The following is a 26791-nucleotide window of genomic DNA, read 5'->3' as shown; positions in this document are numbered from 1 at the left end:
AGAACTTACAGAACTTTGGTTGATTACATAGGAAGAATAAGAAATGCATGATTTAGGCACAGGAAGGAGTTGTTGAGGAAAATAGGAACTCCAACAGAGAAGGAAAAGAAATGGGGCTAATGGCTATGATGGAGTGAGGCTGGGGAAATAGGAAATTTGGGATATCTGTAGGTCACAAACAGCTGGACTTGTAGGGAGTTGGATGTAGAGGGATCTGAGGTTTTTAAATAAGCTAGCCAGTCATTTTAGAGCACTTAATTAAATGGAGAATCTTAGTTCATCTTAGTCTAAACTAGGCTACCACAAAACATTAACAGTCGAGGGCGCTGTTCTGGTACAGCCTTGGGGTCTGGGACTTGGGAGGTTGAGGAAGGAGTTCAGGGTGAGTCTCAGCTACATAGGCCATCCTGGGTTATGTGCGAGTGCCTCAGGAGACCAAGAACAAAGTGGTAGAAACCCAGTTAGTTACAGTTCTGTAAGATTTATGTAAGAGTAATGCCTTACTAGGAAATACCAGCAAATCGCCTGTATTTTCATTAAGGACTTCTGTGTTTTATATTTAAGCATTAACAGAATTATTTTTATTGTTTTTGTTTTGATTTTAGGGACCAAGAGCCCTGTGGAAAGGAATGGGAAGCACATTTATTGTTCAGGGAGTCACACTTGGAGCAGAAGGCATCATTAGTGAGTTTACACCTTTACCAAGGTACATGTGTACCCTTTTTTTCCATATTAGTTTTATATTAAATTTTTGTCAAATATGGAAGCTAATATCTTGAATTTGAAAGCTTGTCTGAAAAAGCTCAGAGAAGGGAGGACAGTAAAGCTTCTTCTTTTTTTTTAAACTTTTTTTAATTGAATATTTTATCTATTTACATTTTAAATGTTATCCCCTTTCCCAGTACCCCCTTTGCCCCTTCTCCTCCCCTCCCCCTGTTTCTATGAGGTGCTCCCCCTCCCACCCACCCACAAGCTTCTTTATATACCTTGCGGAGTAAGTGTGTGGTAGGGTGCTCTGTGTCCTGCTACTGTCTGCTGACCTGCCTTTCTTTTTTTAAATATTTTATTTATTTATTTATTATATATGAGTACACTGTAGCTGCCTTTAGACACACCAGACAAGGGCATCAGATCTCATTACAGATGGTTGTGAGCCACCATGTGGTTGCTGGGATTTGAACTCAGGACCTCGGGAAGAGCAGTCGGTGCTCTTAACCACTGAGCCATCTCTCCAGCCCCCCTGACCTGCCTTTCATTCCTGCTGCTGTGCACCAGCGATGCCAGCCCCGTGGGAAGCAGGAGTGAGGAATTAACCTCCTCTTTATGTAGCTCATTTGCTTATAAAACATTGTCTGATTTGTGTACAATTAACCCACTTAAGATTCCCAGGCATATGTAGCTGGAGTTATTGGTAAGGGTTTCAAAAGTAACTGAAAATCGAGATAAGAATTATGAGTAAGAATTGTCTGGGCAGGAAGGGCTTTCCTTCCAAGACAAGGCAGCAGCGCCTGGTCTCACAGAGTGTCAGCAGTGTTCCTAAGAGGTAGTATCAGAAGTATTGGTTCATACTGGCTTGTAGAGAGCTAATATATTAATCTTAACCATGTTGGGGCAATTCTGAGTTATGGACCAGAACAGATAGTGCAGAGTTGGAAGGCATACTAGGTATAATTGATGATAGTTGCTGTTAGATTGGAACTGGAAGTATCAGGAAGAGAGTTGCCAGCAGTGGCTGAGATTTTTTTTTTCAAATAGAAATGCTAACCAAGGTGGAGAATTCATTAAGAATACGTTAGAGAAGTAGTTAAGGAATTTAACTTTCAATAAATGGATTTAAGATTTTTGCCAGACCTGTAGGGGATATTTTAGTTACTTTTCTGTTACTTTTCTGAGACAACATGACCAAGGTAACTTACTAAAGAAAGCATTTAATTTGGGGCTGACAGTTCCAGAGGGTAGTAGAGACTGATCATCACGGCAGCAGCATTGCCAGAGTCAGGTGGGCATGGTGCTTTACCTGTAGCTGAGAACTTATGTCTGACCCCCAAGTATGCGGCAGTGAGGGAGAGTGAGAGTGCTCATTGGAGATGCTGTGGGCTTAGGGAGAGCAAGAGTGCTCATTGGAAATGCTGTGGGCTTTTGAAATCTCAAAACCCACACCCAGTGACAGTGACATACCTCCAAAAAGGCCACACTATAATCCTCAAATCTATCAGCTTGTGGGGGCTGTTCTCATTCATGCCACCACAGGGGACCATTTCTGGAAGGGGGCTGGAACTGCAGATCAGGATGCCACAGAAGTTACTTAATGTACACATAACTTTGAGTATTGGGGCGTAAAGTATCAGACTGTGAGACTCAATGAAATTCAACTAGGAGAATTGTAGATCACAAGTTATGAAACGTAACAAGGATAGATCCTGGACAACTTGTGTGCCTACATGTGTGTACCATATGTGAGGTGTGGGGGCGGTGACAGCAGTCGTGAAGGGTAGAGGTAGTGATACCCTTAACAACTAGAGGGAAGGTTCATGACAGACTCAGTTGTCGATCTCTGGGAGAGAGAGAGCAGACCAACGTAGGGAAGCTGAGTGTCTTCTCTGCAGTCAGATGCAGCCATTACTTGTTGCAGGAAAGACAGCACTGGACTCGAAAGCCCCAAGAAAACTGCGCTGTGAGTGTCCTACAGTTACGGCTGTTGGCAGCAAGGCGCTCAGACCAGACATGAAAGGGATGCTGATAGGGTAGTGAGCAATTGTAATTTGTAGGCTACTCTTTGGCGTGACCAGTTTTCTGTAGTGTATTTTTCTGAATGAACTCACGGATAGTGTTAAAGGTTTGGAAAGTTCTGGGTTATTTATCTAAAGGATACGTTATCCTGATTGCTAAGAAGGGAGTAAGTTGAAGGTCTAACTGGTGTTGCACATGTACTCAGTGTTGGGATTTAATCTTTGTAAGGAAAGAAACAAAGGCAAGAGCTAAGAGCAACACTTTTTCCCATGTGTTGCCCTCAAAGGACTGTGTAGTCTCAGCATTCCCTTATTACAGCTTTCCTAAAGGTTAGCAGCCAGCCAAGTCCTCTTGACTCGTATTCTAAAAACTGAACGTCTGTGCTTGGCCAACTTTAATCTGTTACTGCTTTTTATGTCACAGGGTGTGCTTGAAAGTGCACATGTGTGTCCTCTCTCTCTCTCTCTCTCTCTCTCTCTCTTTGAGGCTTCCCACCTCATACACAGAGATCTATAAAAAAGTTGGCAAAGTGCAGGGCATTCAGTTTAGTAGTGTGCAAAAGTTCAGTGACTGCAGTGATAATATTTGTGGTTCAGCTTCTGGCTACAATTAAGTTTCAGGACCATAGGCGACAACAATGAAAGTGTAAAGTTAGCTATGTGGAGAGAGGTGAAGAAGGGAGATTGGAGTAGACAGACCGGTTCCAAAGTCCCAGAGCCATATGATCAGGGGGTATGTATGGGAAACACATCTTGTCCGGAGCATTTCTGATGAAAGAATTCTATCCCTGCACGGTTTTAGTAAGCAGAGGGTGCTGCTGCACAGCTAACTTTCTCTTCTTCATTCAGTCAGGAGCCATGAATCCACCCAGTCTTGAAACCTCCTCACAGTTAGGGCTGGAGGCTTGTCTCCTGGGCCTTCTTACCTGTCACTCTGACACAGGAGTAGCCATCATGTCACCATCACTGCAGCCTCTGTCAGCAGACACACTCACTGACTCTTTGAACCACAGTATCAGAAGTATGTCTAGAAGGAAAACCCATTTTACAGACTAAAACAAAATGTTTCAAGTAATGTAGTTTTGTTTTATTTACATTTATTTTTGCATTTTAGGGAGGTTTCACAGAAATGGAACCCTAAACAAATAGGTGAACACCTTCTCCTGAAATGGTAAGCTTTTTAAATTAATATTTTTATTTATTTAAAAGGTCCCATCGCCTTTTCCCTTTCTGAGGAGAAGGGGAGTGAAATGGTAAGTTTTAAAAATGACATTGTTACTAGAAAGTTTTATTAGCTTTTTAGTGTTAGAACTGAAAAAAAAATTCTTATGCCTAATATAGTCAAGGAGGTTAGAGTATTAGGATAGAGTTTTGGAGAATAAGTAATAAAAGGCTTAGGGGTAAGTCTTGAAATACACATGGAATAATAATAATGACAACAACAACAACAACAACAACAACTACAATAATAATAGTGATAGCAGCAGCAGCAGCAGCAGCAGCAATAAGCAATCCTGAAATACACATGCTGCTTAAAATAATTTTTAAGCATTTGAAAGATAAGAGTCTTGGCTCAGCTTAGATCCTTTCTCTTTTGTTCTTTCTTCAGGGGCGGGGTGAGTATGTGTGCGTTTGCGTGTTTGGATCCACTTGTGTGCATGCGGAGGCCAGAGTGTCCTCAGGAGCCACCAACAGTATTTTTTTAATTTCTTTAAAAATTTATTTCCACCAAATGCTTCAGTTCCCTTTCATGGAGATCCTCCCCCATTCCCTTTGTGTTTCCTGTGTAGTTCTGGCTGTCCTGGAACTTGATCTGTATTCTAGGCTAGCCTTGAACTCCATTGCCTCTGCCTTCCAAGTGCTGGGATTAAAGGCGTGTACCTCCACTGCCCAGTTCATGGTCCAGTTTTTAAGATTATAATTACATATAATTACATCATTTCCCCTTCCCTTTTCTCCAACACTTCCCATGCATCCCCCACCTTTCTTTCATTCAAACCCATCGCCCTTTTTCCTTACTTGTTAGTTGGTGTATGTTCGTGTTTCTGAATACATAAATACGACCTCGTCGGTCCATATAATGTTACTTATGTGTATATGTTTTAGAGACGATCACTTGGTATCTGGCCATTTGTGGTGGAAGCTACAGATTCACAGAGGCTCAGACTAGGATAGTTAGACTGGGCTAGGGGCACTGGATGTAGAACCTGGGTTTAGGGAAAGGTGTGGATGGAGAGTTCAGGATGACCCACCGGGCTGTATCCTGGGGGAAGATGTGGGGAATTGAGTATGGTTTCAGGCCATCAGTTGGAGTGCTCTGTCTATCAGACAGAGCAGCCAGCACACCCTACTCTACGTACCCAGCACCGATGTTACAAATGCATGCTACCGTGCCTGGCTTTGTACTGCGTGCTGTGGAGCATTCTCGGGTCTTCACGCTCCCATGGCAAGTGCTTCACCAGCTGTGAGTTCCCCAGCTCTTTAACCTAGGTTAAAACAAAAAGTTACGGTTGAATATGAAGAAGCCAAATATCTGAAATCCAAAATACATCAAATTCTGAAGAGTTTGAACACCAACATGACATGCCAAGTGTCTTGAATTTCTTTAACTGGATCAATCCCATTTAATAAGGGATGAGGTATCAGAAAATAGCCACACAGAAAATACTGTGCAAAAACACCAAGTCACTTTTGGTGTGTAAAAGTATAACACATGGGGTTGGGGATTTAGCTCAGTGGTAGAGCGGTTGCCTAGCGAGCACAAGGCCCTGGGTTCGGTCCCCAGCTCTGAAAAAAAAAAAAAAAGAAAAGAAAAAAAAAAAGTATAACACATAGATTTAATTTTGTATCTAGACTTAGGTCCCGTCCCCAAGATATCTCGTTACTTCTATGCAAATATCCCCAAATCTGAAACACACGTGGTCTTGAGCATTTCTAGGGTATTAAACCTGTGTCTTGGGCTGGGGATTTAGCTCAGTGGTAGAGCACTTACCTAGGAAGCGCAAGGCCCTGGGTTCGGTCCCCAGCTCCGAAAAAAAAAAAAAAAAAAAAAAAAAGAACCAAAAAAAAAAAAAAAAAAAAACCTGTGTCTTATCAGAGATAGGAATGTATGTATTTGTTGAAGAGAGAGCTCAAAATGACAGTCACATTGCAGTGTGGCGTAAAGGGACTAGTGATTTTACATCAGTAACTACCTTTACGGATTAAAAGGTTATCCCGTTTATCTGAAGAATTAGAAGTTCTCTACCTTGCTGACTCCCTCTGGGTCAGTCCAGCACATAATTACTTACCGATGTTCCATTAACCTTGGAGGTGAGTACTTACTAGGATCTGGCCCCTAAGGGTACTGGTTAGGTTGGTCTCACCCATGAAAGGATTTTAAGTAACTATAGTTTGCAGGCTTGCAAAGTTGTGATGTGATCACACTGATAAAGAACCAGCTTTGGAAAGCCATACAACATTAGTTTTTCATGGTAGAAGGGAACTTTTCTTATAGCTGTAGGCTGGCTTAGTTCTGCTGATGGAAATGTAGAAGTGGAAAAGGATAACAGGTAGATAACATAAAGCATCCCTTCCGGCCATCAGGAGACTCTAACTATGATACAGTTGTTCATTCAAAGGGCGCAGAGACATTTCAGGGAGTACTAGTTATATGCAAGTCGATGTCAGAACAGTTAACCACAAAGGGGCCTACACTCTGCTAAAGGTACAGCTAGGTTTTCTGTTTTTGGGTTTTTTTGGCAGATCGTCTTTGTATTATTGTTACTTTTTTATATCCGTCTATTCAATAAAGTACCATTTTTCAATGTATTGAGTAAAATCACTAGTTCCAAAGGATAGTTGAACATTTAAAAAGATCACTTTAGGTTTGAATGTGCATTTAGGTGAGTACATTAAGACATCTTGGAAGTTTATTGTAATGATCTTACGTTGTTGCGCTGATACAGTTTGGTTTAATTTCTGCAGCCTAACGTACATGGTGGCCATGCCTTTCTATTCAGCAAGTCTGATCGAAACAGTACAGGTGAGCTGTTCTTTATTGGAACCTTTTTGTGAGTACTTTTAGAATATTTAAGTGTACTATATGTCTGATTTTAAGTGTTCATTTCACAGATACACTTATTTATTACATACTAGCACAGGTCTAATATTTATGCTGCAGATTTGGGTCACACTTACGGTTTAGTTGTTTCCTCCCTTCCATATACAGCTATACTCTTTACTTAGGTATCTCAGAACCTAAAATGTGACTTGTTGTATATGTTATATCAATTTAATACGCTTATGGCTTATCTTAATGGTTAGTTAATAATCGTTTGAGCATAAGGAATAATCATCCTCATAGTAAGTTGTAGTACCTGTAGATAATTTACTACACAGCATATTTTAAAAATATCCCTCTGAAGGAACATTCAGTTGCTTGTTTTTACTGTTTCTAACCACACGGTGGCACTTCAGATACATTGAAGTACATTTTATAGCTTCACTGTCTTTCATAGGTAAAGCATAAGATGGGAGGGCTTATACAGTTTGTGTTCTGTTTCCAGCATCTGATCTTCAAGAATACTTCCCCACCCGTGTTAGTGCCTGCTCTGTAAACTGCTTGCTGCGACAGCCTTGCCTTTCTGGGTTTTGTTTTTTTGGTTTTTTTTCTCTATTTTCTGTTCCCACTACATCATTAATCTCCAATGTTCTTGTTGTTAGAACTAACTTTGGTTAACTGAAATTAACATCTCACGACTAAAACGTATTTGTCCTTTCACATTGGATGGTATTGTGTAGTTCACAGAGTTAGAAGTCTGTCAGGCCAGGACCCTGATATAGCTGTCTCCTGAGAGGCACAGCCAGAGCATGTCAAATACAGAGGCAAATGCTAGAGGCAACCACTGAACTGAGAATGGGACCCTCATTAGAGGAATTAGAGAAAGGATTGAAAGAGCTGAAGGGGCTTACAACCCCATACGAATAACAATGCCAACCAACCAGAGCTTCCAGGGACTAAACCATCACCCAAAGACTATACATGGATTAACCCTGGGCTCCAACTGCATATGTAGCAGAGAATAGCCTTGTTGGGGCACCAGTGGAAGGAGAAGCCCTTGGTTCTGCCAAGGGTGGACCTCCTAGTGTAGGGGAATGTTGGAGGTGTGTGTATGGAGAGGGGAACACCCTTATAGAAAGAAGAAGGGGAGGGGAGAGGGTAGGGGGCTTATGTCTGGGAAACTGGGAAAGGGAATAACATTTGAAATGTAAATAAAAAAAATCAAATAAAAGAAAAAAAGATTAAGATTAAAATGTGGATCAGAAAAAAAAGTCTGTCAGGCAATCTCAGTTTAAAGATAAGAAAAAAGCTATCAGAAAGATGAAAATTTAAGGCAAAATTCCTAAGCACATGCTGTATCAGAAAGAGGCTTTGGCTTGGGACAGATTTGCCACAGTCACATTGGTCTACTTAAATTGGAACTGTAACTTTAGACAGTTTCTTAGAGATCTTCTTAAACTTGTAATTTTATCTTCTATGGAATAGGAGTAGTGTTTAGTGACTAGTCTCTATTCATGTCAGTACCCAGGTTACAGAAATGGATTTCCTCTGTGTCTGTTGGGACACTGTTCCTGCTGTGTTCTCTGTGTCTCACTTTTAGTGCCCTGCTCACCTTCCTTTGTCTGCAGACAGCTTGCTTTCTTTTCTCAGGCTTTTCGTTCCCTCAGGGCGATCACTGGAAGAGCCACTGTTTGAAGCGCTTGAACAGGAACTACTTCCCTGTGGTTTGTCCTTTATCCAGTATCCTTAAATCCCATCTATGTGCACTTGAAAAGTTAGTGTTTCAAAGTTATACTGGTTCAGTCCCTTTCTTAAAATAAGGGTCCATATTGATTTTTCATGATCAATTTCAGACTTCTCCATATAGTATTGTAACAAAATTTTTATTGACTTTGCCTTTTCATTGTATTTTCTTTAAATTTATTTTCTTAAGAAACAACCTGTTGGGGTTGGGGATTTAGCTCAGCGGTAGAGCGCTTGCCTAGCAAGCGTAAGGCCCTGGGTTCGGTCCCCAGCTCTGAAAAAAAGAAAAAGAAAAAAAAAAAAAAAGAAACAACCTGTTTCAGAGAGGGTCTTAGACTCATGTAACACAGTAGCAAAAAATACTGATCTTCTACTTCTGTAGCACTTAAAAGCTCGTAGGGAGAATAGACATTAATATATATGACATAGCTGAAGTCTGTAAGGAAGTGATTGTTGAAGAGCAGAGCCAGGATGATGTAGTGTGGGTAAAAAGGGCAGTTAATATTTTTGAAAGCTCAGGTGAAGCCTCATTGAGAAGGTGATATTAGAAGGTCTAAGCCTGAGAAAGACATGAAGAACATTCTGAGCAGAGGGAAAGCAAGCTAAGTAGGATTGTATCACCTGGTTTTGGTGAGTTGAAAGGATTGACTTTGATAAGTGAAGGGGAAATTGTTCGGTAGGTTAGAGAGGAAGAGGGCCCATTATAATGCACACTGTAGTGCACTGTAAGCGTTCAGCCTTACTTTAGAGCAGAGCTTCTCACCTTCCTAGTGCTGTGACGCTTTAATGCAGTTCCTCATGCTGTGCTGAAACCATAAAATGATTTTGTTGCTACTTCATAACTGTAATTATGCTAGTATTGTGAATTCCAGGCTGGCCTCAGACTTGCCAGATAACCTTGAACTTCTGAACCTCCAGTTTGCAGCTCCCAAGTGCTGAGATTACAGGGATATGCTACCATACCTGGGTTTCTGTAGCACTGGACACCTAACCGAGGACCTTATGAGTTCTGGATAAGGATTTTACAACTGAGCTATGTATATCTCCAGTCCCTTGACTTTTTTTCTTTTCTTTCTTTCTTTCTTTCTTTCTTTTTTTTTTTGATGACACGTAAATGTAATCTGGCAGTAATTCCCATTAACTATGATTTTGAAAGCATAATTGAATTGATTGACTTCCATAGTTGCCTCCCAGGCCAGGCCAGCATTGTCTCTTCCCTGGAGATTTATAGTAGCTTTATAAGTATAGCTCTTAACTTCTCTTATCACAGCTCTTGTCACTGTTCGTACAACAGACAGTATTATTTTAAAGCATAAATTGTATCAATTTGATCTTTTGCTTAAAACTAAGCATTTATTTCCCATGTGAACAGATACTGTCAAAGACCAACTTGGTCAGTCAATGAATTTTATTAGGGTTTATTATAGAAATATAGGTGAGGGGTTTCTTACAGCAACAGAAATGACACCAAAGCCTACCTTGGCGTGGGTGACAGCTCACAAAGTTGGGAACCTGGAGCTCAGTACACAGTTTGCAGGTAGCACGATCAGTTGGAAAGTGCCTTCTCCAAGTGACATGGTTTAAACCTTTTTCAGGTAACTCGTCTGGTTTCTGCTTCCTGGCAGCTGGTTTGGTCCCACAATCTTCTTTGCAACTTGTCTTGTTATAGAGTCTTCTTTGCATCACAACTTCACTCCTTGGAGAGTGATTCTCAGCTTTTGCTGTTTACTCTGGTAGGGAGGGGGCTAGTGAGTCTGGTCAGTTTCAGGGACTCCTGAAGGTATTTTGAATTATTTTTTTTTAATTTATTTAATACTTAATAATAATTCTTTGGTTTCCGGACAAACATCCCCCTCCCCCTCCCCTTTCTTATCGGTGTTCCCTCTCCATCCTCCCCCCATTACCGCCCTCCCCCCAACAGTCTAGTTCACTGGGGGTTCAGTCTTAGCAGGACCCAGGGCTTCCCCTTCCACTGGTGCTCTTACTAGGATATTCATTGCTACCCATGAGGTCAGAGTCCAGGGTCAGTCCATGTATAGTCTTTAGGTAGTGGCTTAGTCCCTGGAAGCTCTGGTTGCTTGGCATTGTTGTACATATGGGGTCTCGAGCCCCTTCAAGCTCTTCCAGTTCTTTCTCTGATTCCTTCAACGGGGGTCCTATTCTCAGTTCAGTGGTTTTCTGCTGGCATTCGCCTCTGTATTTGCTGTATTCTGGCTGTGTCTCTCAGGAGCGATCTACATCTGGCTCCTGTCGGTCTACACTTCTTTGCTTCATCCATCTTGTCTAATTGGGTGGCTGTATATGTATGGGCCACATTTACCTTCCTGTTTTAGGAGCAGATGCAGGATGGAATGTGTCTTAGCTAGGGTTTTACTGCTGTGAATAGACACCATGACTTAGGCAAGTCATAAAAAGGACAACATTTAATTGGGACTGGATTACAGGGTCAGAGGTTTAGTCCACCATCATTAAGGCGGGAACATGGCAGCATCCAGGCAGGCTTGGTGCAGAGGGAGCTGAGAGTTCTACATCTTCATCTGAGGGAGAACTTCATAGTTAGGAGAAGACTAACTTCTAGGAAGCTAGGAGGATGTTCTTAAACCCACCTTCACAATGACACACTCCCTCCAATAAGGCCACATTTCCTAATAGTGCCAAGCGTATACAGACCATCCCAGAATGTTTCAGTCTAGGAAGCTGCTGCAGAACAACTGTATACATGATATTTTATACCAACTCCATTTTTATAAGAGGCTGACGTGATGCTTAGGGGGAGTTCACTGTAGTAACAGTTGCTGCACAGCCAGTAAATTGAGAAGACGGGATTAAAATTGACACCTTCCATGCTTCCTCCCTCATTGTTGCTTCTTAGTGCTCTAAGGGGTTCCTTTAAAAGAGTTGAGGCAGGCTGTCTACTTCCTCCTCCACCATATCCCACTTCCCTACTAGAATCGCTGTCCACTTAATCCCTGTCTTCCCCCAGCCCCTTTTCTGTTATTTTTGAGGCTGTAATATATCTCACCATTTTTCCTTCCCTTTCCTCCCTCCAAATCTTCTCGTATATCCTCTTTGCCCCTTTTCAGAGTCATGACCTCCTTTATTTGCTGTTACCTTCATATATGTATATGTGTAGATATATATATTCCTAAATATAATGTCTCAGGCTGGGTAATGATACTCATATGGATGTTTCCAGGACTGACTGAGCATTCGGTATTGGCTATTATACTGGCGTGCTTCCCAGGAGAAGACGGTCTCCCCCTCTCTCAGCGTCCTCAGTTGCCTGTAGCTCCTTGCGCAGTATTGATGCCTCGTGGGCTCCCCATCCACTTTGTCATTTCTGCTGCTGTGTCCTGTTCAGCTCCTGTTTAGAGAGTCACGTTGGTGATACCTTATAGGTGTAGCTTCTATATTATTAGGAGACACAATTTCACAGCAAGGCCCCTGATCTGGCCTTTTAAATCCTTCTACCTCTTCTGCAGTGTCCATGAACGTTAGGTGTAGGAGGGGTGTGTAATGTGTCCATCCACTGCAACTGGGCTCCACAATTCTGCCGTTTTTATATGTTATGGTTTTCTGTAATGGTCTCCATCTAATGGAAAAGATTGTTTCTTTGTTAAGGATCAAGTACTACAGTTATCTGTGGGTAAGGACGACTGTTTGGATCGTTTCCCAAGATCACGCTGCTTTAGTAAGGTGGTAGTTGCAGGTTCTGCCTCAAGGCCCGTGAGTGATTCCTTGTGCGTCGTCGTTGCCTCGGTTTCAGCACCAGGCATGCTCTCCTCTGGTTACAGGTTAAGGCTTATTTCTGTGGCTCGTGGGCGTCAGAGCTGGGTAGGGCTGTTGGTTGCTCCCTTCCCCTGGCAGCTTGTACGGCAGCTTCTGGTGCTATGAAAGCTACTCTTCTCCCTGTTTCTGGAGTGTCTGACTTTGAGCTGCTGGGACTTTCCTTCACCTTTGAGAGGCGACCAAGAGCAGTAGCACTAGGCTGTGTGTTGTGAGAGGGTCTTAGACAGCCCTGGCTAGCAGCACAAAGAACTTCTCATGTCTGCTATTGGGATTTCTGCTAGGTGGTCTTTGTCTCTTGGAGGGAGCATTGTCACGCAAGGTGAGAAAAGTTTATTTAAACTATACATGTATATTTATACACAGAATTCTGTGTATTATAATTTATAAAAGATAATAATATGATTCTTCTGACTTTTTCAGACATCCTTATTACCCTTTCCCTATTTTACCCTTCTCCCTTTTCTGTAGTACTTCCCCTCTCCCTTTCCTAAATGGCCTTACTTTCCTGTTTCCCTGGTCAGACCACTGTATGCTGCCATTCCTCTCTACCCTCCTTCTGCATTTACCTCCCTCCCCACTCCTGTAGAGAACCCCACTTCTGATTTCCCTGATCAGATCACTTAATACTGTGCTTTTTTCTCTATTGCTCCCCAACCGCTTGCCCTCCCTCCCTTTACTCTCCTGGTTTCTGCAGTTAGTATTGGATAGGTACTCTCATCTGAAGATTTGGAGCCACTAGTGAGATCTCTCTGCCCCCATCCCACGCCCCCATCCCACAACCCACCCCCCCCCCCGCCTCGATCCATCTGGGTCCCTTCACACAATAAGATTGTTTTAAGTTTTAACTATTTACCTGCAAAGTTCACCGTACCATTTTTCTTCACAGCTGAGAACTATTCCACTGTGTATATGCACCACACTCCATTATCCATCAGTCATAGGAGTTTTAGGTTGTTTTGGTTTCCTAGCCTGAATAGAGCAGCAGTGAACATGACCGGGCATCATCTGTGGACTAGGATGTCCGATCCTTCGGGCATGTGCCAAGGTGTGGTGTAGCTTGATCATATGGAGGGTTTATTTTCAAATATTTTGAGAAATCTCCACACTGACTTCTATACCGACTGTACGGGTTTGCAGTTCTACCGATAGTGAGTGAGACTCATCTCCTCTGTTTGTTTTAGGTTGGTTTGTCATGTTAATTTTGGCCATTCTGATTGGGGTAAGAGGAAACTCAAAGTTGTTTTGATTTGCAGTTCTCTAATAATAGCTGGGACAGTGAGTGAGCAATGAGCGTTCTTTTGAGAAACTTCTTAGCCACCCTCCCCTCTTCTTTTTCATTTGAGAACTCTGTTCAGGTTCCAGGCGGAGTTCTTTGACCGCTATACCTTTTGTCAGATGTGTAGCTCGCAAAGATTTTCTCCTATTCTGTGAGCTTCTTCTTCCCCCGGTTGTTTCTTTAGCTGTTCAGAACATTTTGTTTTATCAAGTCATCCTGTCAGTTCTGGGGCAAAAGAAGTCCTGTTCAGGAAGCCCTTTCCTATACCTATATCCTCTAGGGTACTTACTGCCTGGAACAAGTGTCAGTCTTTCACGTTTAGGTTTCTGATCCAATTGGAATTAGTTTTTGTACAGGGGATAGATATGTGCCTAATTTAATTCTGCATATGGACACTGAATCTCCCAGCACCGTTTGTTGAAGCTGCTTTCTTTTGTCCAGCTCATGTTTTTGGCATCTTTGTCAAATATCAAGTGCCTGAAGTTACAGGTACTCAGGTTTGGATCTTCAGGTTGTCTCTCCAGTGGCCTAGAAGCCTGCTTTTGTGCCAGTCCTGTATTGTTTCTACTGCTGTGGCTCTGTAGTGCATCTTAAGAACTGGAGTGGTCATTCCCCTACCTTCATTTTCTGCTCAGGGTTGTTTTGGCTCTCTGGGCTCTTTGTGGTTCTATATGAATTTTTGGATAGTTTTGCTTTGTTTATTTTTGACTGTTTTTTAGTGTGACTCAGAAGTTTTGTTGTGTTTTCATTTAGTTCTTGGAAAATTTTTTTATTTCTTTCTTGATTTCATCTTTGACTCATTCATCATTCATTAATGAATTGTTTAATCTCTATGAATGTATAATTACTAGACTTTTATTTGATATCAATTTTTAAGTATTATGGGCATATTAGATACAAGGAGTGATCTCAGTCTTTTTGAATATGTAAAGATTCGTTTTGTGTGTCAGGATGTGGTCTGTTTTAGAAAACCTTCCGTGTGCTGCTGAGTGGATTGTGTGTTGTTTGATGTTTGGGCAGAATATTCTTCAGACATCACTTAAGTCCATTTGATGTATTATGTCAAGTGATTCTGATGTTTGTCTTTTTATTCAGATGACCTGTCTATTGGAGAAAATTGAAATCACTTACTATTAATGGAGTGATGCTAATCTGTTTTTAAATGCAGTTGTATATATTTTTATCCAGTTGGGTTCTCCAGAGTTTGGTGCATGTATGTTTAGGATGGTAATGTATTCTTTATTAACTGTTTCCTTGATTAGAATGTAGTAGACTTTTCTATCTCTTCGGATTAGTTTTAATTAAGTCTATTTTGTTAGATATTAGAATAGTGACACTTGTTTCCTGGCCACATTAGGTTACTTTTGTCCATCCTTTATCTTTATCTTTAAAGCTAAGATGTGTCCCTGTACACAGGAGACACATGGACTTTGTTTCTTGCTCTATTCAGTCAGCTCATGTCTTTTGTTTGGAGAATTCAGGCCATGGTATTTAAAGTTAGTACTAACATGGGTATGTTAATTGTGGTCACTGCATTGTTGATTTTTGGTGTTGTTTGTATTCTCAATATTATCTATTTTAATAATTATGGCTTTGTATTTGTTTCCACACTCTCCCTGCTATGCTGATTTTTTTTTTTTATTCATCTTGGAATATAGTGTCTTAGTTACTGTTTTATTGCTGTGAGGAGACAATATGACCAAGGCAACTTATAGGAGACAGCATTTAATTGGGGACTTTCTTACAGTGTGAGAGGACTAGTCCATGATTGATATGGCAGGAAGCAAACAGACCTGGCACTGGACCAGTAGGTGAGAACTTTACATCCTGATTTGTAGGCAGCAGGCAGAAGGAGAAAAAGAATGAACCTGGCATTTTTAAACCTTAAAGCCTACCCTTAGTGACACAGCTCTTCCAACAAGACCACATATCCTAATCTTCCCCCAAAAGTTCCACCCACGGAGGGCAAAGCATTCTAACATATGTGCCTATGGGGGGTGGTCACTCAAATCACCACATATTGATTTCTATATTTTCTTTAGGTTAGGTTTGTTGGATATACATTTTTAGGATGTTTATATGATGGAAAGTTTGTGACAGATAGTTTTGCTGGGTATATTAGTATAGGCTGTCCATTATAATCTTTTAAGATTAGGAATATGGGATGGATTGCTCCTGAGTCTCCTGGCTTTCAAAGTTTCTACTGAGTTGTTTTGATATATTTTTCTTTGTACATGACTTGCATTTTTTTCATGCAGCTTTCAATACACTTTCTTTGTCATGTATTCTCTCTTTTAACTAATTTTCTTTTCTCCTGTCTCTTTGGTGTTCTGTATGCTTCTTATATCTGTATGTAGGTATCTTTTCTTAGTTTAGGGAAAGTTTTCTTCTGTGATTTTGTTGAAGATTAGATCTATGTCTGTGACTTGGGATTTCTCTCTCATCTTTGCCTATAATTTGTAGGTTTAGTTTGTTTCATGATATTCCACATTTCCGATATGTTCCTTTTCTGTGTCTAATTTTTTTTTTAATATTCTGCTTATTTGATATAGATCCTGTGCTTTTATCTTCAGGTCCTAATATTCTATGTTCTATTTGATTTGTTCTACTAATGAGACTTTCCTGTGAGTTTTCTAACTGCAGTCTTCTTCAGTCATTCTATCTTTTATTGAATTCTGTTCTCAAGTTCTGGATTGTCTTAATCAATTCTGTCAGCCTTATGTTTATATTTCTTGGGTATTAAATTCTGAATCCTTGGGTTTACCTAGGTAATTTGCCTTGGCAAATATTTATATGTGACTGGTAGGTTTTAGAGAGAAGATACTGGCATGATCTTTCATATTTTGGAATTTTTGTAATGAGATCTAGTCATGTGGTCTTCTTTGCTTAGTTCTAAGACTGATATGGACTGAATAGGTTGAGGTAAAAGCAGGGATATCAGGGCAGGTTCATCCTAGAGGTTGGAAATGGCTTGGGTAGAAAGGAGTCAGGGACTCCTGTCGAAGGGACTGGGATAGTAGACAAGATGTACTTCCTGGTCCAAGCCTGAAGTGTGGAGCTTGATTCTCCTGAGTGGAAAGGTTGGTTATAGCATGGAAGGGTTCTGTTGGAGGAGGAACAGGTAAAAAGAGTTAGTGGGATGAGGAAGCAAAGGGTTGAGGTGGTTGGAGGTAGACTATGTCCTGCTCATTGCTCATTGTGGTATTTGTTTTGAAAAAGAATGTAATGCTAATCCAATCTCACAGCTGAAGCTGGCAAATCATGGATGTTTCTCTTCTTTTGTGAATACAGTTATCTCGAAGGAAACTAATAACAGTATTTTCCATGGCAATTTTAAAAATTTTTTAAATTGATGGGTTTAGAGAGAGCACTCAATGGTAAAGAGCACTAACCACTCTTCCAGAGGACTGGGACTCAGTTCTCAGCACTTCAGTTCCAGGGGATCTGATGACCTCTTTTGGATTCTGCAGGCAGGGCACACACATGGTGCAAAGACATACATGGAGTAAAACAACCATATACATGAAACAAATAAAATTGTATCTTTTTCATCACTTTTGTTTCAGAGTGAGATAATCCGAGATAATACTGGCATCCTGGAATGTGTTAAAGAAGGAATTGGACGGGTGATAGGCTTGGGAGTGCCTCACAGCAAACGCCTTCTTCCACTGTTTTCATTGATCTTCCCAACAGTGCTGCATGGAGTTCTCCATTACATCATCAGCTCCATCATTCAGAAGATTGTCCTTCTAATTCTGAAGAGAAAGACCTGTAGTAGCCACCTAGCCGAGAGCACTAGCCCCATGCAGAATATGCTGGATGCTTATTTTCCAGAACTTATTGCTAACTTTGCCGCCAGCCTTTGCTCTGACGTGATACTTTACCCGTTGGAAACAGTTCTGCATCGTCTTCATATTCAAGGAACACGCACAATAATTGACAATACAGACCTTGGTTATGAAGTACTTCCAATTAATACGCAGTATGAGGGAATGAGAGACTGTGTAAATACCATCAAGCAGGAAGAAGGAGTGTTTGGTTTTTATAAAGGGTTTGGTGCTGTTATCATACAGTATACATTGCATGCAACCATCTTACAGATTACCAAAATTATTTACTCCACACTTCTTCAGAATAGCATTTGAGATTTAGGTTCTGTGATTGGCTGATCCAAAAGACGTGGTCTGGATAATTTGCTATGACATTTCAAGTAATAAAAGTAAAATACTGCGTGGAAAGAAATGGGCTGGGAATTAAGACTGTGGAAAAGCTCATGCTGATTATTCTGACTTCTTATTTTTCTTAAGGCATAGATACATAGATACATATATATAATACTGGATCAAAACAAACCTTTCCAAAATTAAAAACTTAATAAAGGTAATACTTTAAATTTAAAATGTAAAGTTACATTTTAGTATAACACTCATGCTGAAGTAAAATTGATCCTGGGTAGAAACAAAAATGTATCAAGTATAAAATGAAATCGCAATGACTTGAATCTATTTTACTGACTTTAATGTTTGTTATATGTTTGTTGAACTTGGACTCAGGTCATTGTGTTAATGCTTGAAGCAATGGACAGTGTTGGATTTTACCTTCGAGCAAATAGATTATATCATCATTGAAAACAAACCTTAAGATTAGATTTGGCACTGTGTAAGCAGTGATTGAAGGGTTCTAAATTGTATTTAACCATTTTATTTGCTGTATATATTTATTATATGGAGTCGTGTGTGTATTTGTGTCCAGGTAACTTGGGATTTCCTGCATCCCTGCAAGTTTTCATAGACCAGTTTATTGCATCAAGTGAAGAGAAACTCTTTCTGCTTGAACATCAAGAATAAGACATCACAATGCCAGAAAATAGCTTTCTTGTCTGCATCATATCCGGTGTTTCAGTGTCAGAAACTTGAAATTTGTCACATGCTTGTGACATCGGGATCATCAGATGATTTCTAGAGCTACTTTTAAAGATACCTAACAATCATGGCAGCCATTACCGTTTCCACACGTATCTAAGGAGCCTAGCTTGTCCTTCATTTCTAAAAGAACTTATCCTAGAGGGAGCAAGGTGAAAGTTCTCCTGGGATCTGTGCCTCCTGCTCACCATAAACAATCACTGCACTCTTTCTTTTTTCTTTCCGTGTGTGTGTGTGTGTGTGTGTGTGTGTGTGTGTGTGTGTGTGTGTAAAGTTTTATTCTCCAAATAAGCTACCATGAAGATAAAAGTGAACATTCTTGTTACTTTCTATTTAAACTTGCTTGGATAAGTACTGATTTAAAATAAAAACTTCATAGGAAATTTGCCCTTATGTTTTATGGAGGAGGGGGAGGAGCCACTATATTTCAACAAATGAAACTTGTTAATCGGTTTAATAAAGTCGATGTGTTCCCACAGTGGATTAGACTTTGTAATGAAGTGATGTATAGTTCCTGACCACTCATGCAGCATTTAGCATTTCATTTCTTCATGGGTGTGCTCAAGTTTACAAACACTGAAGTACAGTGCCTGCGGGTGTCGCCCAATCTCGAATGCATGCAAACTAAAACTGATGTTACGTGTTAAGTGTCACAGAGTGTGTGTACCTCGACCGATCAGAGTGGGAGCTTAACGTGGATGTGAAAAGCATGAAGCAGTGTGTAAGTAGAAGCTGTCCTTCCAGTCTGCGTGTTAATTCTGAAGTCTCTGATGTGATGTCAACTCTTCAATTCCTCAAAAGGGAAATAAATGCTGTTGATCACATTTTGATTTTATGGTTAATCTCGTAACGTGTGTTTCTCTGTGTATCAATGGGGTTAACATTTTTTTATTGACTAAGCCGCTAAGGTTTTAGATGTTTATAGTCACCTTCCTCAGAATCTCCTAGGTTTCTCAGAAAAAAAAAATGGTTAGAACAGTCTAAATGGAATAAAATATTTACTAGGTAATTTTTGTAGAATTTTCCACATATCTAAAGATAAGATATTAAAGGATTACTTATTGACAGTCACCATGAATCTAATAATATAAATTTATTGCATCTGAAGTCAAAATACTGTAGCTGAACAAAATACATGATTGGTCTCATTTATTGTTTCCTTGCAGAAATTCCCACAAATTACCTTAAAAACTAAATTTGGAGAATGCTAAATAAGGTCTTTTTTTTTTAAACTGGTTTTTCAAATTTGTTAAATGTAACCTTTGAAAGTCAAACACATTTTAGCTGGCTAATGTTTCCCAGTGAATTAATACCTTTTATACTCAGTATGACAGATAGCCCCATGGATGTGATTCTATTAAGAAGAATGTGACAGAGCAGTCACTCGCTGATTGTGCAAAAAAGCTTCAGTGGTTTTATCTAAGAGTCCCAGAATCTTTTTGGAAAGTCGAAGCTGCTGCCTTGACAGTTGACCTGTTGCTGGCTGAGGTCATGGAGGACTTGTGCTGTCTGTGTGGGTATGGATGCTGTAGAATAGAAAGACATTTTCCCACCTCTTGCAAAGATTCTCTAGATTGAGTGACTTAGAAAACTTAAGTGAATAAAACCCTTTGGTAAGGGTTCACCTCACACTAGACATGGAGTACTACTTATTGCTGGCTTTTCTGCATTCTCTTCAAATATTTGGCATGATACATCTCACCGCACCCTCCATGAATAGGTACCGTCTTACTTTTGACCCATTTTCATTAACATAGTACTAGTTTGTATAGCAGAGTAAGAAAAATCTGTGGTTTGACCTTTACATCCTGCTATCTCCGGAGATTTATTTTCTTTATTTTTTAAATTTTGTCATAGTACCATTTTTGTTTTAGGTAATAAGTTGTAATATAAGAGGTTTGATCAAATGTTGAAATCAAGCCATATCTATCTATCTATCTATCTATCTATCTATCTATCTATCTATCTATCTATCTATCTATCTATCTATTATTGATACTAGAGGACTACTCACAATGAGGATAAAAGGTAATTTTTTTCCTAGATAGAAATGAAGATTAAGAGAAATCTATATGTAAAATTGAACATTTGCCACCACCTATTTAAAAAAATTCCTTGCATCATAAAACTAGGCTAATTGGTGTAGCATATAAAGCAGTATATTTTCTAAAGTAAATTCTGCATTGTATCTTGTTTAAAAAGTCTTAGCATTTTCACTGTTACCGCAGCCCTGTGGTATTTGTGGAGTAGCCCTGTTTTGGTGCTGTTGGAGGAGATAATTATAGAAAACCTGTACCTTGCCTCATATCAAGTAGCTGTGGGTCTGACAGCATCAAAATAGCCAGCTCTGTAGGAACTCAGGATAAAGATCAGAGTTAAGTGTTAGCAGAAGGCAGGAGAAGAGATTAGAGCACTCACAGTGACTAAGAAAACAAAACCAGAAATTGAGGCAAACAACAATAAAATCAAGCCCACAGCCAAATTTAGTAAAGAAGTCCCAAGTTACTCAGAAATGAATCGAGGGGACATGGCTAAACGTCACATGCTAAATGGCAGGAGTTGTACAACGATGCTATGAGAAGCCACGTGCCAGATTGAACAACCTACACGAAATGGTCAAATCCCCGTAAGCAAACTGCAAGAGCAGGCACAAGAAGAACTAGAAAATCTGAGCAGGCTAGGCCAAGTGTGAACCAGTTAGAAACTCAGAGTCTAGGACTAGCTTTATTGCTGAAGTCTACCAAACAACTCAGAATTTGGACCAATGCTCCATTCACCAAAAACTTGCAGAGGTGGAAACACTTTCCAACAAGCTATGAAACCAGAATTAAACCAATAAAGGATAGAGTCCTAGACAAGAGCTACAGAGTAACATCTCTTATGAGAATATATTACCCTAGCAAACCAGGGGCTGCAGAGACGAATCAGCAGGTAAGAACACTTTCAGAGGATCCATGTTTGTTCCCAGCACCACATGGCAGCTTACAGCACTAACTAAAGTTACAAGGAATCCAACACCTTCTCTAATATTACTTCCCTTTCTTTTCAGTCCTCATGTTCATTCTCTCCAGTCTTAGGCTTTATTTCTTTGATTATTAGTATATATATATATATATATATATATATATATATATATATATATATTCCTAGTATTCTGTTTCTTAAAATCTTTCTGCTTCCTCTTACATGATGTTTCCTGAGCCACAAATACAGGACCTGTGTTTCTATCTAAGGGCGCTGGGATCCCTCAACCCTATTAATGATTTCATTGTCTCTAGTTGTAGATGTTGTAATGGTCCCCACTTGCTGTAAAGAGGCTTGTTTGAAGAAGGGTATGCTACATTTGTCAGTGGGTATAAGTATAAAATTAAGAATGTAGCTAAGGAATCATGCTAGTCTAGGGAAGTGATGATCATAGGTTCTTTTCTGGGATCCATGATGTCGTCATCTCAGGGAGTTGGCTAGGGTTTCAGTACCAGGCATGACTTCCCTCCTGCTGAGTGGTCTTTAAGTCTATTTAAACAGCTCTTGGTTACTACCAACATGTGAATCTCTACTGCATCTTTACGAGCATCTTACCATGTTGGTCATTGTGGTTTATAGGTGTCACAGTCGGGTAGGAACATTGTTTCCCTTCTCTGGAAGCTTGCATATATTTTTTGGAACAATGGAAGTGATATGGCAGGAAAAAGTGTCTAGGATAGATTCAGCTTACATCATTTGAGTCCTGTGTCCCAAGTATATGTTGTATACAGCAATTGGGACTTACCCTCAACCTCTGGGAGGGTTCTAAGTATAATATTATTATTAGCCTATATTATTTTGAGCATCATTTGGCTACTCTGACCAACCACTTGAAAGGAGGTACTGGGGCATTTGTTAGTTTATGGTTCTTGTGGGAGAGTGTTGTCACCTGAACTGGCATATAAGTTTGTTTAATATATAGATATAAATACATACAATTATATGTAATATATGTTCAGTGAGATATGTAATCGTTGTCTTCAGCAATAGGACCTTTTCATCACTTTGTGAGGAACAACCAGTAGGGTTGTTAATAACCTGAGTAGTTTGGGGTTCCTAGAGGAAACTTTTGGCTAATAGCTCAATCAGATGTAATCCATACACACACAGTTCAATTAGATGGAATCCATGGCACCCGAGGTTTCATTTGGTTGCAAAAGATAACTAGTTGGGCCTTCTTTGTTCCCCCCACCATTTGGGGAGACAAAAATATACACATTTATATTTCTTTTTTTTTTTCTTTTTTTCGGAGCTGGGGACCAAACTCAGGGCCTTGCGCTTGCTAGGCAAGCGCTCTACCACTGAGCTAAATCCCCAACCCCTATATTTCTTTTATATGTGTGTATACTTATTTGCATTTTCTTTTTCTTTTCTTTTCTTTTTCTTTCTTTCTTTCTTTCTTTCTTTCTTTCTTTCTTTTTTTTTTTTTTTGAGACAAGGTTTCTCTGTTAGCTCTCTGACTGTTCAGGAACTCACTCTGTAGACCAGGCTGACCTCAAACTCAAAGATTTGCTTGCCTCTCCCACTGGACTGCTAGGTTTAAAGGCATGTACCACCATTACCTGAAAAAAAAATGGAGCTTCAACAAGTAGTAGGTTTCCATAAAAACCGTCAAGTGTCCCTTGGTGTTGTGTTCCCTTCTTTCCATTCTCCAGCTCCACTCTCCCTAACTATATATTTTATTTCCCCTCTCTTGAGATATCGATCCCCCAGCTTCTTATTTTTTTCCACTCCAGTCCATTTATTACTAATTGTTATTACATAAAATATGTATGTACTGTTATACAAGTATGACAACATGATAGAAGCTAGAGTCATCAGAAAGGAACGAATCTCAACTGAGAAAATGCCTCCATAAGGTTGAGTTGTAGAGCTGATATGAGACCCCCAACACATAGACAGCAGAGGACAGCTGGGTCTTGACTCAGTGAGAGAAGATGCACCTAACTCTCAAGAGACTTGAGGCCCCAGGGAGTAGGAAGTCTCATGGGGTGGGGCTGGGGGGTGGTGGGCACATCCTCTTGGAGATGGGCGGGAGAAGGTATGGGATGTGGACTAGTCAGAGGGTGGACTGGGAGGGGGATAAAGACTAGATTGTAAAAAAGATTAAAGAATAATAAAAAAGATTGAGTTGTAGGCAAGCCTGTAGGCTCTACAGTGTAGGACATATTCTTAATTAGCGATTGATGTGGAAGGGTCCAGCTCATTGTGGGTGGTGCTGTCCTTGGGCTCATGGTCCTGGCTTCTATAAGAAAGCAGGCTGAGCAAGTCAGTAAGCAGCACCCATCCCTTCATGGCCTTTCCATCAGCTCTTGCCTCCAGGTCCCCTGCCCTGCTCATGTTCCTATCCTGACTTTGACAATGAACTATGATGTGAAAGTGTAAAGACCAATAAACTCTTTCCTCCCCAGTTTGCTTTTGCTCATGGTGTTTTATCACAGCAATAGATACCCTAATAAAGACAGAAGTTGGTACCAACATAGTGAGGGATTACTGTGATACACCTGACTATGTTTTGGGAGGATCGTGGAAGGCTTTGGAACTTTGGGCTAGAAAAGCCATTGAGTGTTAAGAGCTCAATGGGCTGTTCTGAAGGAGTTTGGAAGATAATATTGAGAACTGTGAAAACGATGGAGGCCTGGCTTGGGAAGTTTTAGAGGGAAGATTAAAGATTCTATCTGGACCATTTATTATTTCAAATAGAGATTCTGTCGTTCTGGTTAACTGGAGCTAAAGAGCCAGCTGGAAATAAGGAGAGACCAGCCCCGCCAAAGTGAAATCTTTGCATTAATGGGACAAGTGATGCTGGTTAACTGGAGCTAATTAGAGTGATCTAGAAGAGATCAGCAACATTGAGGTGAAATCTTCTGTGAGGTGTACAGAGAAGCTGTGTTCCAGAAGAGGTCAAGCATGAACCTTAAGCTGATAGCTGAACTTGGTAGTGTGAGAGTCACTTAGGTGGCTTTTGAAGGAGTGAAGGGGTCATGGAGAGCAGCTGAGGCTTGGCATGGTGAGAAGCCAGGAGACGCCACTGGTGAAGGTGCAGCCTCAGTAGTAGTTGAAGGCTCAAGATTGAAGGGATCATGCAGAGAAGTTGAGGCTTGGCACCCTGAAGAGAGTCCAGGACAGGCTATTGGTGCAGCCCAGTTGCAGCAGGAGATCCTGTCATTTTGGAGATGCCAGTACTGTGGCTTGGCTACCAAGAACAGCAACATCCTAGGAGTGGAGCCTGTCCAGGCTTAGAGGACAAGCTGTGTGTGCTGCAGAAGGTGCTGGAGAAGTGACCCTTTGCAGTAGCCCAGAAGATCATGAGTGGATCTCAGACAATGGACATCGAGTAATTTATACTATCAGGGTTTGGTTTTACCTTGTTCAGATTGTGACTGTGCCCTAGTTCTTTCCTCTTTAAGTGAGAAGTATTTAATTTAATTTTGATTTTTAATGGAGCCCACAACTGAAAGGCTTTGTGCTTTTAAAAGAGCTTTTTGAGTATTAAAGCGATTGAATATTTTAAAGAGACTGAAGTTTCTTTCTTTCTTTCTTTCTTTCTTTCTTTCTTTCTTTCTTTCTTTCTTAAAGATTTTATTTACTTATTATATGTATGTAGGCGAGTACACTGTAGCTGTCTTCAGACACACCAGAAGAGGGCATCAGATCCCATTACAGATGGTGGTGAGCCACCATGTGGTTGCTGGGATTTGAACTCAGGACCTCTGGAAGAGCAGTCAGTGCTCTGAACCACTGAGCCATATCTCCAGCCCGACGAGACTGAAGTTTCTTGTTTTGGTTTTGTTTGTTTGTTTTGTTTTTGTTTTTGAGACAAGGTTTTTCTGTGTGTGGCTATGTAGCTCAATTTGTAGACTCAGGTGTTTTATATTGTGGTATTAATATTAATGTGCTATCTTGGGGATAAATGAATTGGTTTTGTCTATCCCGTTTGTTTTTTTTTTTTTCCACATGAAGCTGAGAATTTCTCTTTCAAGGCCTATAAAAATTGTGTTGGAGTTTTGATAGGGATTGCATTGAATTTGTGGATTGCTTTTGGGAAGATGGCCATTTTCACTATGTTAATCCTACTGATCTATGAGCATGGGAGAGTTCTCCATCTTTAATATCTTCTTCACTTTATTTCTTCAGGGGCTTCAGGTCCTTGTCATACAGATCCTTCATTTGCTTGGTTAAAGTGACACCAAGATATTTTATATTATCTGTGTCTATTGTAAAGGGTGTAGTTTCCCAATTTTCCTTCTCTGCCCATTTATCATTTGTATAGAGGAGGGCTACTGATTTAATTTTGTATTCAGGCACTTTGCTGAAGGTGTTTATCAGCGTAGGAGTTCTCTGGTAGGGTTTTTGGGGTTGCTTATGTACACTATCATATCACCCACAACAGCAATACTTTGACTTCTTCCTTTCCAATATAGAACTTTAAGTTTTATATTGAATAGATAGGGAGAGGGTGGGCAGCTTTGTCTTGTCCCTGATTTTGTGGAAATGCTTTAAGCTTCTCTCCATTTAGTTTGATGTTGCCTCTTGGTTTGCTGTATATTGCTTTGATTACGTTTAGGTATGTGCCTATACCCCTGATTGCTCTAACACTTTTAATATGAAAGGGTGTTGGATTTTATCAAAGGTTTTTCAGTGTCTAATGAGATGATTGTGTGAATTTTTTTTCAGTTTTTAGATGGTGGATTACATTGATGGATGTTCATATATTAAACCATTTCTGCATCCCAGGGATGCTGTGTTTCCAGTATATCCCTGTGTTCTAGTAAATCCAGTTGCGTTGCTATGGCAGTACTTCCATTGTCCCAGTGCTGATCCACATGTGTGTGCTGCCGTAGTGTATATTCTTGCGTGAGGCTGCATCTCTATGTCCACATTCAGTGTGGTGCTCTCTCCATGCCACTCTAGCATACTCATGTGTGCTGCTGTTTCAGTATGGCTGTGCTTGAGGATGTCCTGTTCTACACTGATGCTCGCAGACAGGCTCATCATTCACGTACAGTGGTGAACTAATCCATCCATGTGCCTGCTCTCTATACCAGTACATCCATGGGCGCTGCTGTCTTAGTACAACAGTGTTCCCTGCTGTATTGGAATGTCCATTTGTGCTGCAGAAGTGCTAGTTCCACAAAGACTGCTGTTCTAGTAAATCCAGGAGCACGGCTCTAGTGGTACACCCCTATGGACTCCTCTACCAGTATATTAATGTACAGCTCCCTGTGCTGCTTTTTTTTTTTAATAAACTGAGGCTCGTTTCCGT

General features: G+C 40.4%; 1 protein-coding gene and 1 long non-coding RNA gene across 3 annotated transcripts in view; one reads left to right on the top strand and one right to left on the bottom strand.

Moving 5' to 3' along the window:
• Slc25a46 (solute carrier family 25, member 46) overlaps positions 1-19325 on the top strand; it is a 29178-nt gene extending 9853 nt beyond the window's left edge. For both annotated transcript variants that reach the window (XM_063277255.1, NM_001100515.1), the window contains exons 5-8: positions 606-706; positions 3844-3900; positions 6696-6753; positions 17146-19325. In XM_063277255.1, the coding sequence (XP_063133325.1) occupies positions 606-706; positions 3844-3900; positions 6696-6753; positions 17146-17724 (795 nt within the window). In that variant the 3' untranslated portion in view covers positions 17725-19325. The remainder of the gene's footprint in view (positions 1-605; positions 707-3843; positions 3901-6695; positions 6754-17145) is intronic.
• Positions 828-11186, bottom strand: LOC134482923 (uncharacterized). The gene is made up of 2 exons (XR_010059657.1): positions 1246-11186; positions 828-1040 (listed from the first exon to the last, which is right to left on the bottom strand). It is a non-coding gene; the product is annotated as an uncharacterized LOC134482923 (long non-coding RNA).
• Positions 19326-26791: the final 7466 nt, after the last annotated feature.

This window comes from Rattus norvegicus, chromosome 18 (genome assembly GCF_036323735.1).
Source record: "Rattus norvegicus strain BN/NHsdMcwi chromosome 18, GRCr8, whole genome shotgun sequence".
NCBI classification, from domain to species: Eukaryota; Metazoa; Chordata; class Mammalia; order Rodentia; family Muridae; genus Rattus; species Rattus norvegicus.
Note: the sequence above shows the minus strand (reverse complement) of the source record. Positions and strands in the feature narration are given on the sequence as shown.